We start from the raw sequence: 15,023 nt of genomic DNA, 5'->3' as shown, positions 1-15,023 counted from the left end.
CTCATCGAAGGAGCTGCGTTTATTTCATTCAAGAAGATGAAGTTGATGTCTCAAATTCAAGGAGGAGCTAGAACGCCGAGAATGATTGAGCAGAAACGCAGCTGGAGTTGATTGCCGGCGAGAACATTGGTGTTAGCCGGAGAAGGGAGAGTTCACTGGAGTAATTCGCCGGAGGAGGCAATGATCCGGTGACATTGAGAAGCTTCACAAAAGGACAAAGGGAAGAGATTGGTTTTGCCGTTTCGGAAATGTCGATGTCGTTGGTGTGTGGTGTTTGTCAAAAGGTGGAGATTTGTTAATTGGATTTGACTAAACACACACATTATGGGCTTTAATGGGCCTACGAAAATGACATGAAGAAGAACAATGTGATCCATATGCTACACTAAAAATATCTACAAAGATATGAGAAGTGGAGGTAGGTGAGACAAGATATACCTGGGATTTACAGAGAAGGAGGTGGCCGGAGAAGCTGAATCTCGCCGAAGGTTGTCGTTGGAGAACGTACGACGGTGGTCGAGTTCACCTTAAACGTTTGGTCAAAGGAGGTAAAGGAGCTGCGGTGTTGATCCATTGGAGGAGACGAAGTTGATGTCTCAAGTTCTTGGAGAAGAGATGCTCACTGGATAAAGATGGAGGAAGACGCCGGAGTTGTTACAGGGGATCGCCGGAGGAGATGGTGATCCGGTGGTGTTTAGCTTCACGGGAAGGGAGAAAGAGATGATGTCAATGTGCTCACGTGTTGTGTGTTTTTGCCAAAAGGTGGAGATTGTTGTTGGGTTTGGCAAAATCACATTATTGGGCCTTAATGGGCCAGGAGAAAATTGACATTAAGAAAAGTGGTGAAGGTTCTAGAGCTCATGTACATATATATATTATTGTGTCGTTGGATCAGAGAGAGAGAGGAGTTGAGAGAAGTTACAGAACATCAAAGAGAGTTCTAGAGAGTGAGTGACAAGGAGTGTCCTTTCTTTCTTGGTGAGTCTTGATCCTTGAGTGAGAACCTGTAAAACAGAATAACACCACAAGATCAGTGGTGTGTTGTAATCTCTCTTCATATAGTGGAAGTTGTGGGAGACGGTTCCCACCCGAGACGTAGCGGTTTGAGGCCGTGAACTCGGTGATCAAATTTCTGTGTGTGTTCTCTTTTATTTGCAACCTTTACTTCTCAATTCCTCAACAGTTTTTTTTGTTTCACCTTCTGTCATTGCTGTAGCGAGTGTCCGTTTTTAGATTTCCTTCGAGAGTTATTATGGTCAGTTTATGTATGTCTGATTTGAAACTATTATATATGGATTATACTTGACACTGCTATAGCCTATAGTCAGATATATTGATACTTGGTTTTGGTTGGAGACAAACTTTATCTCTTAGAGCATGATTATTGGTCATCCTTGGATGGGGATCAAAGTAATAAAAAATCAAAAAGTAATAAAAGAGTGATGAAAGAGAAAGATATAAGGTCTCTGCCGAGACCTCTAAAGACACCCTCAAATCTTATTTTTGCTAAATACCATCATTTGATTGGTTGATCTTTAAAAAACAAATAAAATTTAAATTAAATGATATTATGATATTAAAATATTGTTTCAGATCCCATTTTTAGAGGATGACCAATGGCTTTGCTCTTAGCTCTGCTTTTTTCCTTATATTAGTATTTGATTTTATTAGTAAATCATAAATGGAAACATTGATCTTTGTAGTGGTAATCTAGAAAAAGCTCGAACTAAAGAAATGCTCTCAACTTCGGAAGTAACCAGTTATCAAATAATATTCGGCTTTATCAAAACTTTTCTTTTCCTTTTTTTTTTTTTTTGCGCATTATCGGGTCTTGGATTAGACCAAATGTTCGATCATTTTTCTGTTTGGGTAGCTCTCTTTGTCAAATACCTTTAGTTGATCCATAACATCTTCTCACGCTATGATTAGTTTGTGTGTTAGTGAAGAACGTTGGCTCTTCCTCATCTTTGTTATGCTTAAGCTTGTCTGAAATATTGGCGTCGCTGTCTTTCTTTCTCTCTGATTGCTTATAGTAAGCTGTTAAGTGTTATTGTTCAAGTTTATTTTTCTTTTTCTTTTTTAATCTTTTCGGATTCGAAATGACTTGAAAGAAGACGACCAAAATAAAATAAAATAAAGTAACAAAGGTGAGGAAGAAAAAAGTTACAAGTAAAGGAAACAAAAGAAGAGGAATGAGTTGGCCATGACTAGTCCCGATGTGTATGCTTGACTCGCTGTTACGTCACCTACACCTTCTCAGGTTTTATTATGTTCTTTCTTTAAGCAGCCAGTTAATGGAATATCACAATTCTGAAGATTTATCTATTACAGTATAATGTGTACTTGATACATCATTTTTTCAATTTTACTAAATAATAGTGAGCTTAATTATTATTATATCTGTATAAAATTATGTGTGAAATATAATGTGGTTTTGATTAATTATTTACTGAATTAGGGAATTATCATTTTTGAAAATAAAAATAATAATAGCTAGCTATCCTTCTTTATTTATTGTATTTCGTTTTTCTGTAAAATCAATTCTCACTTGTTTTAACAGATGTCCTTATTTTTGCAGCCTAACTTTTTGTAAATGTTTTTTTTCTATCTTTGCCTTTTATTTTTTTTGGCTAACAGTAACAATATCCTTTCAAAGAAATTTTATGAGGAGAAAGTGGTCACGGTTAAAATGTGAATGATTATTTATTTTATCGTCAATTTATTAACTAATTCATTCAATCAACAAAACATAGTCCTCCAGGAGGAGATCTAAAAATACAGATTGCATGTTATTTTGGTGTATCGTAAATTGGTTCCATATAAAAGGAAACAAACTAACAAAGTTTTTTTTCTTCTTCTTTTTTGGTAATTTGTTACTTTTTTAGTTTGCCAACTTTGATAGTATTCTAGAATTGGCGCACGGCACATCACATGGCTTCAGGAAAAATAACTTATGGGGAATGTTTTGACCAGTGGACAATCTTATCTTGTTCATAAATCATAATAATATCATAATTTCTATATCTCTAGTTGCAATTGGTTAAACAATAATCAAATAAAGTTACCCAACATGGCATTGACAAACCAAATAGATTAATTAGCTATTTCTGCGGCCGCCGTTTGAGCAAACCCGTGATTAAAAATAACAACTATGTACAACAAAATACTATTTTAAGTATAACATTTCACTAAGCTCCCAATCCAAAGTAGTATTAAACTAAAGGGATCACATAACTTTATTTATATTTAGACCAATATCAAATATTTTCTTATTTTCTTATCGAGGTAGACCAATGTTATAAAAAGTATAAACAAGACAGAAAAAGGCTCTTCACATTACGACCAAAAAAAAAAGACAGAAAAAGGCGTAGAGCATTAAGGTCGTTATCAATTTGGAAAACAGAGTAGAAAATTCCAGCGGAAACCCAATTTACATCCTCTTCACGACAAAACATTTATTAGGTTCTGATGTGTAAAAATGGTCTTAAAGCTATATTTTTGAAAATGAAAGGATATGACTTGAACGGAATAAAAGAAGCTACATTTGACGAAAATATATGAAAAAGGAAGAAAAAAGTAGATATTAAAAAGGAAAAGAAAACAAGTGCTAGATAATCCATCAAAGCGAAACAAATTAAGGAGGGTCAAAGATTGAAACAATCTCTAAGCATCCCTAAGCAAAGACACTATAATGATGCTCTCGTCCGTGATATGCGTCTAGCACTCTAGTTATGAATTATTCAGTTAGTAATCTATTAATAGATCGTTTCTGCATGACTCATGCATATATTTCGTTATTATTGATTTTGCCATACATATCTAAAAATAAAATATGTATAAACTATGGTTACCATGTAATTTAAAAAAATAAAAAATCAAGTTAAGCATAACTGAATATTGACTGAATATATACACCACGATTCTAAATAACTGACCCAATTGTACAATTGCGTCATCATTGTTCAATTTTACTCCCACAAAGTCCACAATAGTACCAAAAAAAAAAAAATGGGGGAGAAAAAGACGAATAATATATGGGATGGTCGAGTAAAACAGAGAAGTCACAAGTGGGTTCAAGAAGTTGTCGAGGTTCTTTAGGCATATCAAAATATCAAATAGACTGAGAAGTGAGAGAACTGACAACGAGTCACATACAACACAAGTGGATTCAAGAACTTGTACATTTTTCTTTAGGGCTTTTACTCTTATGATTTAGAGTATTTATGCCATGGAGAAAGTGGCAAACACATTTCTGTTTTGAACCAAAAAGTACTTTTAATTTTTATTTTATTTCCCAAAATACTTACCAAATATGAGACACCCAAACTATTTAATCGTATTTGCTATAAATAATGAGGGGGGGGGGGGGGGGGGGGGAAATACTAACTAAAAACCCACACTACACTTTGCTTACGCACATACACTAAAACGAAACTTCCCACTCTCTCTTTCTCTCTCGCTACTACTAGAAGAATCATGGGAATCGGAGAAGAAAGCACAAAGCCAATTTGGGGGAGTGTTAGCCACGACGGCGCGCCTTCTTCAGGCTACGCTCTCAACGGTAAAATCATGCTCTCCTCCGCTATCATCCTCTTCGTGGCCGTTATTATGATCCTCTGCTTCCACACCTACGCCCGATGGCTCTTCCGTCGTCAGAACCGTCGCATTCGCCGCCGTATTCGTGCTCACCTCCGCACTCTCTCCGCCTCCCCCGGTGACCAAGCTCTCGACCCGGCGGTTCTCGAAAAGATCCCGATCTTCGTATACTGCTGCTCCTCCAACTCCAAGGTAGAGAAGGAGGAGTGCGCCGTCTGCTTATCGGAGTTCGAGGAAGAAGAAGAAGGCCGTCTCCTCCCAAAATGTGGCCACTCTTTTCACGTCAGTTGCATCGACACTTGGTTCCGCTCAAGATCCACTTGCCCGCTTTGCAGAGCTCCGGTCCACCACCACGTAGTAGAAGAAACCGGATCCTCTTCTTCTTCTTCTTCTTCTTCGCCGTTGAGATTTCCCATGGAGGCTTGCGAGAGAGAACCCATTGATCTCGTCGGCGTCATGGTGGAGACTCCCAGAGACTCTGAACCTCATGGCTCGAATCCGGGTCTACCCAACCAAAACGGATCCAAATTACCGGTTTTATCTTTGAAAAGGCTTTATATGGACTCCTTTTTTATTCCCCGGTAAAAAAAAATATCATCGCTTTCTTCTTCTTTTTTTTCTACACGTGGCACTAATATCAGGACACGTGGTCATTGACGAGAGCGTATGTAGTTGAGTACTCATCGATGAATCTACGAACGGTGTCGTGTTTATATAGTGATCGTATATGCGAAGCTCTCTCACCAAAATTGCTTATTAGATTTACGTTTATTTGTCATTGATTAGTGGTGTTTTCACTTTAAATTTGATTACCCGTTCTGTTTATTATTACATTTCGATGAAAACGATACAAATCGTATAATGGAATCAGGCACCACTTAAAATAATTATATGATTGAAAACCAAAAAGACAGACACATGAATAATTAAACAATACTATAATTAATTAACATGTCACTAATTAATAGTACGTATAAGGTTATTTACGCGATCAGTCCACCCACGAAAGGCACTCCGGTTTGTCCGAGCCAGCCCTCACCAACAAGGAAATTAGTGACCGTGAAGTTGGAAGCATCAGTAGCGTTGATGACGTGATAACCTGGCCAAGTGACTCGGTTTGTGGTGTTAGATCCGGGTCCGGTATTATTGTATTCCGCATAGTAAAGTGTGCTCAATGCGAAATCGCCGGACCATGCATTCCAACCACTCGGCTCAAGAAAACCGTCTATGTAAGTTTGCATTACAACGGTTCTCGAATATTCCTTCCAAGGTCGACCAAGATAAGTTTTCACTGTATAGTTGCTCGTTGCCAAGTCATCCGCCGGTCTTATGGTACAACCATGGATCGCCGTTCCAGTGTTCTGGTTCGGATCAGTGCGGCCTTGAGCCGTTACTTCGTTCGATTGACCTTTACGAGGTTGACGCGGATACAAATTACAGTTCTGTAATACCACCGCCGCATTACCGAATATAAAATCCACGGTACCATATACATCACATTCACGATAAAACTGTCTGAGAGAATGTGTGTATAAGGTGTCTTGATAGGCTTCAAAACTGCAACTATAGAAAACAGACAAGTCCCCACCACTCCTCAATGCGACGGCTTGGCCCTTGGTCGGCCCTGCCGTATTGCGGATTGTTATGTTCACGCCAATAAAATTGGGACCTGATAGAACTGCCATTTGAAAAGAAAAAAATATTGAGAGTTAGTTAATTAAAATTCTATAACAAAGTTCAATAACAAAACTTTAAAATACAAATAAATTCGTTTGAGGTGCATGTGGTCTGTTATGATTAAGAAAAACTATGAAACAAAATGTGACTAAAAATAAAAACTTGAAGAAATATTAATTCTAGTTTATTGGACTATGGTATTAGGTTAGTTGAGAACACGACGAATTGACGTGGAGTCGTCAAGACTTTTGGTGGACCATCCGACCAAGTCGCCATCCATTGCATGGGAAAGTCTCTATATATATACTAAAGGAAGGCTAAGTGGACTTACAATTATTATTTTTTATATTTTGCTAATAACAATTATTGTTTCTTAAACACTGATATTTTTTGTTTGAAAAACAATAGTAAAATCGCACTTGCACGAAGAAGCCATGTTTTGTGCACATGTCTTCATATTTTTCAAATATTTTATTAGCATTGTGTGGACGAAACTCGAATGCTAATTTATATACTCATCCATTTTAAACTCGAATGCACGTAAAAATACAATTTTCCTTTTAAATAATAACTAAAAATGTATATACTCAAAATAAAATTAGTTTTGGGGGATTAAAGATGAACTCACTAAATGTGGCGGAATTGAAAGTGGTCCATCCATCAACGACGCTACGGTTCCCGGTGATAACCGTTTGGTTAATGCCGTCACCGATCATCATAACATACCTCTTGCTTTTGGGAATGTCCACGTATTCCTCGTACAATCCCGCCGTTACGTAGATCAAGAAGTAACCGTTACTACCGTCTGTTTTGTTTGGCGCGGCTGCAATTGCCTCGTTTATGGTCGTGAAGTTTCCCGTCCCGTTCTGGATCACGGTCACAATGTCGCTCACCTGAACGGCGTCTGTTTCAGCTTGGAGAAGCTTTCTCCCACTTCTAGTCACGGTGTTGTAAACGGCACGTGCCCTTTCCGTCATCTTTAACGGTAGTCGACCGTTACGGAAACCGAAGAACTTTTTGAAGCGGGCTTGTGGTTGCCAAATTGGTCTCGATCTTTGCCTTCTTGGCACCCAACCTACAAAGTCATATACGATATTGTAACTTCATATTTTAGTTTATACAACAACACACATATATATTGATTTTATTATAACTAGAATTTTTGTGGTCGTGATTTCTATAAAATATAGCTAACGATACTTTTTTTTTGTTTTGTGGGCAAAAACGATACTTTGGTTGAAATCAACATGTATTACGCATGTTTGAAAACCGAGTTATATCACATCGATACTCTAACACAAACCAGTACGTTTATAAGTTATAGACAACGATTTTTTCTTTGATAAAACAAAACGTTCTTCACAAAGGCGAGATTAGTATAAATGAAATGAAGATTTCGTGTCACATTATATATATGATTACGTGTATATATTTTTTTTTGTTTTTAAATGGAGAATACGTGCATGTTTGATAATATTTTGTTTATACCTTTGGAGAAAAGGGCAAGAGACACCCCATAGAGTTTTGTGTCGTTGAAAAGATCACCGGAGAGACCATTTTCTGATGCCGTTGATTTAAGTCCTTCAAGACAAGTCTGTTCGTTGGTGATGGCTGCACTCAGAAATGTATGAACATCCTCGGCCCTAGATAACGAGAGCGTTTTGGTGGAATCGGCGGTCTGTGAGCTACTAAGGAGGAAGTCCATAGTCAGGCTGGCTAGGAATTTGCAGTCTTCGAGAGCCCCCACGGTGGCTTTAGCTGCCACTTTGCCTTTCCGGTTAAGTTGATCGTCGATCAGCGAAATGAAACGGCGGGCCCTTGAGAGAGACCGTCGAAGGGAGAAACGGCCGTAGGAGTATATATCTCCGGGCTGGTTTGGAAGAACCGATCTACAGTATGATGGATCCGGCGCGAATCTACATACGTTTGACGGTGAAGTGGCATTTCCGGTGGCCGGTATTTCGGCGGAGAATAAAAGAGATGGTAATAAGGAGAGGCAGGCAAGGGTGAACAAGAACATGAGTTTTTGAGACATCTTTTGGGTTTTGTTTACTGCTTTGAGCTTAATCGTGTGTTTTGGTTGGAGATATTTAATTTGTTAAGTGTGTTGGATTATATATAGGGTTTTGAGAAACCTTGAATTTTGTTTACATACAAGTTCAAGTCAATAATAATGTGTGTGTACATATTAACATATATAATTGTGGCGGTGTCAAAAAAATCAACATATATACCATATTGTTATGATATTCACACGCATATATGGATCTGTCTCTCACAGAAAGATTAATTAGTTAAATAATCACCGTAGTTAGGAAGTAACTCCATCCCTGAGAATGATTAAATGGGTATTCAAGTTGAAGGGTTAATTGTTTTTTTATTTTTATTTTTTTTTGTTTATGATTTTACTTGAAAAGTCAAATTTTGAGCAACTTCTGTTACGGCAATTTGAATTTGTATAATCAGAGTGAGGGTTTCGTAATTTAAAATTGTCAACCAACGTTAGGCAATACAAGAAATTATCGATTATATATATAACATGTTGGTAAAACAGCACATTGCACATCAATAAAGTCAAAATCTTGACAATATGAACTTTGATTGACTAGGGACCATTGCAAATAAAATTCGTTTTAAAACTGTATACAAGGAAGGTTCCATGCATAAGATGAGTAAATCTAGAATAACTGTACATTTGGAAGAAAAAAAATGTTGGACAAATATATAGATTATGAGTTCAAAATGGTAATTCATTTATTTAGTTTTTATTTTACTTCGATTATCTTTGCTCAAAACGTAATGTATTCAATGAAGAGTTGATCAGCTAGTTTTTTCTCATAATTTCTTGTTATAAGAGAAAAAACGTATACTGCATTATTTTATAAAGTTGTAACGAATCCAATTATTGGTTAATATGTTAATTTTGCTGCATTAATTTGGCTGTGTATGATAATTTGTTTTTAAGTTAGAGGACAGCCATGAGATACGTATTTTGGATATGTTTGTATACATAGTGACACATAAAATCGAATCAGTGTTTATAGAATGTTCGTAGATTATATATTGATCTTTTCTTGTCAACAGATCGATATATATATACTAATATCTTACTTAATTCACTACCTACACATGTATTTGACCGTAATTCCGTCATACAATATAAATTAAAATTCATTGACATATTACAATAATGATTGTTTAATTGAACTTCACCAAAACATGTAACCGATGGTTTGTGACGATGGTGCCATTGTATTTAGAATTAATTGATAAAAATACAATTAATTAATAAATATATTATAAGATAGAAAAGATTTTTGTATTATAAGAATAACTCTCTTATATTATTGTTTAGAAAATCTCCTCTTAAAACTAAACAATGTTTGGACTCTTTTATTACCTTTGATCACAACTCAATCAAAGATATATATAGTGCTTTCATATTCCTATTTCTATTAGAACTAGATAACTCCTAATCTTAGTAGAAATGTCCTAAGCCCTTCTTTGTCCTTAACACTCCTTTGTAAGGTAATTTGGGCCTTAAGTCTTGAAGTTTATCCAACATTTTTCCCCTTAAACTTCAACTCTTCTTTCTTTACTTCATGAACACCTATCAAGCTTCTCATTTCTTCAAACTTCACTCTAGCCAATACTTTGGTAAGAATGTCAGCCTTCTGTTCCACTCCTGGAATGTGCTCCACACGAATAAGCTCTCTCTCAATGCATTCTCTCACAAAGAAGTATCGCTTGTGTATGTGTTTGCTTCTTCCGTGAAAAACAGGGTTCTTAGCTAATGCAATTGCAGACTTGTTGTCGACATACATCATGATTTGAGCTTCCTTCTTCCCTGTGACTTCACTTAACAGATCCTGAAGCCATATCGCTTGCTTAGCTCCTTCTGTTACGGCCATAAACTCGGCTTCACATGAAGACATAGCAACTGTGTCTTGCTTCCTTGTACACCATGTGATCGGAGTATCACCAAAAAGAAATAAATGTCCAGTAGTACTCCTCCCATCATCTAAGTCAACGTTGTGACTGCTGTCACTAAAACCGATGATCTCCTTTAAGCTTCCACGCTTATACTTGAGACCATATGACGTCGTTCCTCTGAGATAACGCAGGATCTGTTTGATGATCTCTCCATGAGACTTCCTCGGGCTCTGCATATACCTGCTTACAACACTTACTGCAAAAGATAAGTCAGATCGAGTGTGTAAGAGGTATCTCAAACAGCCAACGTTTCTTCTGAACAGAGTAGGATCTATCTCTGTTTCATCATGCGACTTAGAGACATGTAGCCCAAACTCCATTGGGATCACTGTTGAGTTGCAGTTTTGTAGTCCTGCTTCCTTTAAAATCCTTTGTGCATATCCTTCTTGTTTAATGGTGATACCATCAACTCCTTGATGCACTTCAATACCAAGGTAGTAGGTGAGTCTACCGAGATCAGACATCTCGAACTTTGACGACATCCCTTCCTTGAATTCCTTAATTGTTCTAAGGTTGTTGCCTGTAATGAATAGTCGTCCACATAAACAGCAACAATTAGTAAGTCACCTCCTTTTTCTTTTTGATACACTGCTGTCTCCTTTAAACATCTCTTAAAGCTCATCTCCTTCAAGATTTAATCCAACTTAGTGTTCCAAGCTCGAGGAGCTTGTCTTAAGCCATATAGAGCTTTTGTCAGCTTATAAACTCTATGTTCTTCCCCCTTGATCTCAAAACCTTTTGGTTGTTCTACATAGACTTCCTCCTTCAATTCACCATGTAAGAATGCAGTTTTTACATCCAAATGATGGATTTCCCACCCATCCGATGCAGCCATACCAATCAACATTCTTATTGTCTCCATACGAGCTACAGGGGCAAAAGCTTCTTCGTAATCAACTCCACTCTCTTGTATGTAGCCTTTAGCAACAAGCCTAGCCTTGTATTTGTTCACGGTTCCATCTGCATTCCTCTTAATCTTGAAAACCCATTTGAGACCAATTACTTTCACTCCTTGTGGTCTATCAACAAGAAGCCAAGTCTTGTTTTTGTTGATAGAGTCAATCTCATCCTTACAAGCCACTCTCCACACTTGCTTTCCTTTTGCTTCCTCATAGAACCGTGGCTCATCATTTATCATTAACAGTAACATCTCGCTTTCAATTGATGCTAATAACGCATAGTCATCAAGATACTTAGGAGGTTTAGATTGACGTCCAGACCTTCTTAGAGGTGGTTGCTGGTCCTCATGAGCAACAACATTCTCATCATCAACTCTGTTTTCAACTCTATCTTCTTGAGTTATACCATCCTCTGATTCTGCTCTGTTTTCATCAACTCGATCTTGTTCTATAGAATTTGATGACATTGGTCCTTTTCCAGCATCTTTTATCTCTCCCCATTGCATAAGAAACATCCCTGGTTCTCTGCTATCTCTATTTTCTGCCCTGTTCCAGTTCCATTTATTATTCTCATCAAAAATAACATCTCTGCTGACTACAATTCTTCTAGTTGACGGATTGAACAGTCGATATGCCTTGGATCCAGGTTCGATACCAAGGTGAACTAACGACAACGAACGATCATCCAACTTCTTAAGACCTGCAGCATCAGCTTTAGCATAAGCTATACACCCAAATACTCTCAGGTGATCAATGTTTGGTTTTCTCTCTCGCAAACATTCATACGGAGTGATATTGTTTAGTGCCTTAGTAGGTATCCTATTGATCACATATGTATTGTGACGAACTCCTTCTCCCCACAGGTAGTTTGGAACCTCCATGGCCTTGAGAATGCTCCTTGTCATCTCCATTAGAGTCCTATTTCTTCTCTCCACTACACCATTCTGCTGCGGAGTATACGGTGCTGTCAAATGTCTCTTAATCCCAGTTGATTCACAGAAAGCATTGAATTCGTTTGACGTGAATTCACCTCCTTTGTCCGTTCTAAGAGTAATGATTTCTCTTCCAAGTTCCTTCTCCACACTACTCTTGAACGCTTTAAAACTTCCAAACGCTTCACTTTTCTCTTTTATCAAGATCGACCACATATATCTTGAAAAATCATCCACAATAACAAAAATATATCTGTTATGTGCTAAGGTTGCAGGTGATATAGGACCGCACAAATCAGCGTGAAGAAGCTCCAATGGTTTAGAAGCTCGATACATTGTGGCTTTTGGAAACGACTGTCTCGTTTGCTTCCCAACAAGACACGACTCGCACAGCTTCCTCTCGTCTCTAATCTCTGACAGGCCATGAACCATCTTCTGTGTCGACATCGCTTTCAGAGCTTTAAAGTTAACATGACTGAGCCTAGCATGCCACTTCCAGGTATCATCCTCGATACGAGAGTGTAGGCAGACTGGTCTTCCCACCTTGAGACTAATTTTGTACAACCTATTAGTTGATCTCAGGACTCTCACCAACAACCTGTCGCTTGGATCATGAACTGTCAACCAATTTTGTCTCATTCGTACATCACAACTGACTTCTGTAGCCTGTCCTAGGATCAGAATATTGCTCTTGAGGTCAGGAATATAGTAAATGTCATTTACTAGAACCTGTTCCTCACCTTTACTCTGAAAAATTATTGAACCTTTTCCTTTTATTTCTACACAAGATCCATCTCCAAACTTCACCTTGCCTCCAATGTTCTCATTAAGCTCAGAGAAGTAATCCTTATGACCTGTCATATGATTACTGGCTCCATTGTCTAAATACCACATCCCATCCTCCTTGGTGTAGTTTCTTGGGATAATCCTCTCTTCATTCAAGTAGACAATCTCATGCAAAAACAGAGTTTTATCCGCTGCCTCTGTTTCTAAAGTCTCAACTTTGTTAGCTTCTTGATTTTTCTGAATCTTCTCCGGACACTGTGAAGCGTAGTGACCAGGTTTGTCACAACGAAAGCAAATAATGATCTTCTCCTTCTTGTCTAGTGCTTGGTTCTGTTCTGTATTAGACCGATCCTGTGTGTTGAACTGGTTGTGAAAATTCGAATTATTTCTTCCTCTACCTCTTCCTCGATAACCTCTTCCTCCATAGCCTCTCCCTCTACCACGTCCTCTGCCTCGAAAGCTGTTGTTTCCACTGTTATAGTTTGTTTGAAACTGATCTGAGTTAGAAAACATCAGTTTTGTTTGATTTTCTTCAGGAAGTCCTTCTCCTGCAATTCTTTCTTCAAACGCCTTTAATCTTCCCACTATGTCTTCGAAACTTGTGGTGTTGAGGTTGAGAACTTGTTCAAGCGAGGCTACCATGTGAATGAACTTACTTCAAGAACTTCTTCACAAGTCTTGGTTCTTCAATGACTTCACCAAGTGCTCCTGCCTTGGTTGCGATTTCAGACAGTTTCCCAGCAAAACTGTCGACCTTATCACCCTCTGTCATTCGTAGCTTCTCAAACTCTGACATGAGTGTTTGCAAACGTGCCTCCTTGACACGTTCAGCTCCAAGATTCCTAGACTGAATTGAGTTCCAAATCGCTTTAGGTGTACTCAAGTTACCAACCTGCATGGTAAGAGCTTCCGGAATCGACTGAAACAATAAGGCGGTAGCGATGTCATTCTTTTCTGGATCATCCGATCCTGGTTCGATCGTTTCCCACACTTTTTGAATACGCAGCATGATCCTCATCCTCATGGACCACACTGTGTAATTCGTAGAAGTTAGAAGAGGGCACTACAGAGAGATACCTTTCTCTAACTCCTTCGGACGTGATGATTCAACTATATCTCCCATAGTTGTGGTTCGATGATCACTTCCAAAAACAGCTCTGTAATCGAATCACAACTTGATCGACTAGACCTAGAGCTCTGATACCAAACATAAGATAGAAAAGACTTTTGTATTATAAGAATAACTCTCTTATATTATTGCTTAGAAAATCTCCTCTCAAAACTAAACAATGTTTGCACTCTTTTCTTACCTTTGATCACAACTCAATCAAAGATATATATAGTGCTTTCATATTCCTACTTCTATTAGAACTAGATAACTCCTAATCCTAGTAGAAATGTCCTAAGCCCTTCTTTGTCCTTAACACTTCTTTGTAAGGTAATTTGGGCCTTAAGTCTTGAAGTTTATCCAACATGTATGTATCAATAAGGTTGATTGTGTACGTGTCATGTGGGAGATTATATATTATCATCGAGAACAACACAACACTATATATATTCGGAACGAAAACATAAGCATATATATTGAATATGTAGCATATGTTCATTGATATTTCAAAATTTCACTTATTTTTCCGATTTTTGGGTTAAATGTAATGCGTGTTGGCAATGTGTCATTGTGTCTAATATAGGATAGGATATATAATAAGGTTGATTAAACCGCGTCTCAGTTCTAAAGAGTGTTTGCAAAAGGCGAAGTTTGAGTTGATATGAAAATACAACGCGTGAAGAAATTACGTACATGCAATGGCGAGGAGTTGGACCGTTTGCATAACTCAAGAAAATTTACACACACACAACTTTTGTAAAGTCAAAGCGTTGTTTAAGAGAATTTGTTTAACTGTATATTTTAATCAACCAATTTTCGTTTTTTTTTTATAATAATAATATATACTTATCCAAAAGCCACTAGCACTAGTTGTTTCGGATTACGCGGAAAAATCATGTGCCTTCTTCCTATTATCGCATGTTAAAGGTAAGTTTCGAGTTGTGTTTATTAATTATTTGACTTTCAGTTTCGTCTTCCTCACCCTATTTCCAAATTTAGAAGATATTGTATTCCACGTACGTACGTTTTCAG

General features: G+C 37.6%; 1 protein-coding gene and 1 pseudogene across 2 annotated transcripts; one reads left to right on the top strand and one right to left on the bottom strand.

Moving 5' to 3' along the window:
* The first annotated feature begins 4,376 nt into the window (after positions 1-4,376).
* LOC104783346 (RING-H2 finger protein ATL64 pseudogene) lies at positions 4,377-5,421 on the top strand (annotated as a pseudogene). Its single transcript, XR_015597399.1, has one exon. The product of XR_015597399.1 is annotated as an RING-H2 finger protein ATL64 pseudogene (transcript).
* LOC104783345 (putative pectinesterase/pectinesterase inhibitor 20) lies at positions 5,401-8,508 on the bottom strand. The gene is made up of 3 exons (XM_087511270.1): positions 7,762-8,508; positions 6,902-7,348; positions 5,401-6,274 (listed from the first exon to the last, which is right to left on the bottom strand). Exons 1-3 carry the CDS (start codon positions 8,306-8,308, stop codon positions 5,580-5,582), a joined length of 1,689 nt encoding a protein of 562 aa, XP_087367396.1. The 5' UTR covers positions 8,309-8,508; the 3' UTR covers positions 5,401-5,579.
* Between the last annotated feature and the right edge of the window lie 6,515 nt (positions 8,509-15,023).

The sequence above is a fragment of the Camelina sativa genome, chromosome 4 (genome assembly GCF_030686135.1).
Source record: "Camelina sativa cultivar CO46 ecotype springtype chromosome 4, ASM3068613v1".
NCBI lineage: Eukaryota > Viridiplantae > Streptophyta > Magnoliopsida > Brassicales > Brassicaceae > Camelina > Camelina sativa.
The sequence above is the reverse complement of the archived record's forward strand: the minus strand, read 5'-3'. Positions and strand labels throughout refer to the sequence as shown.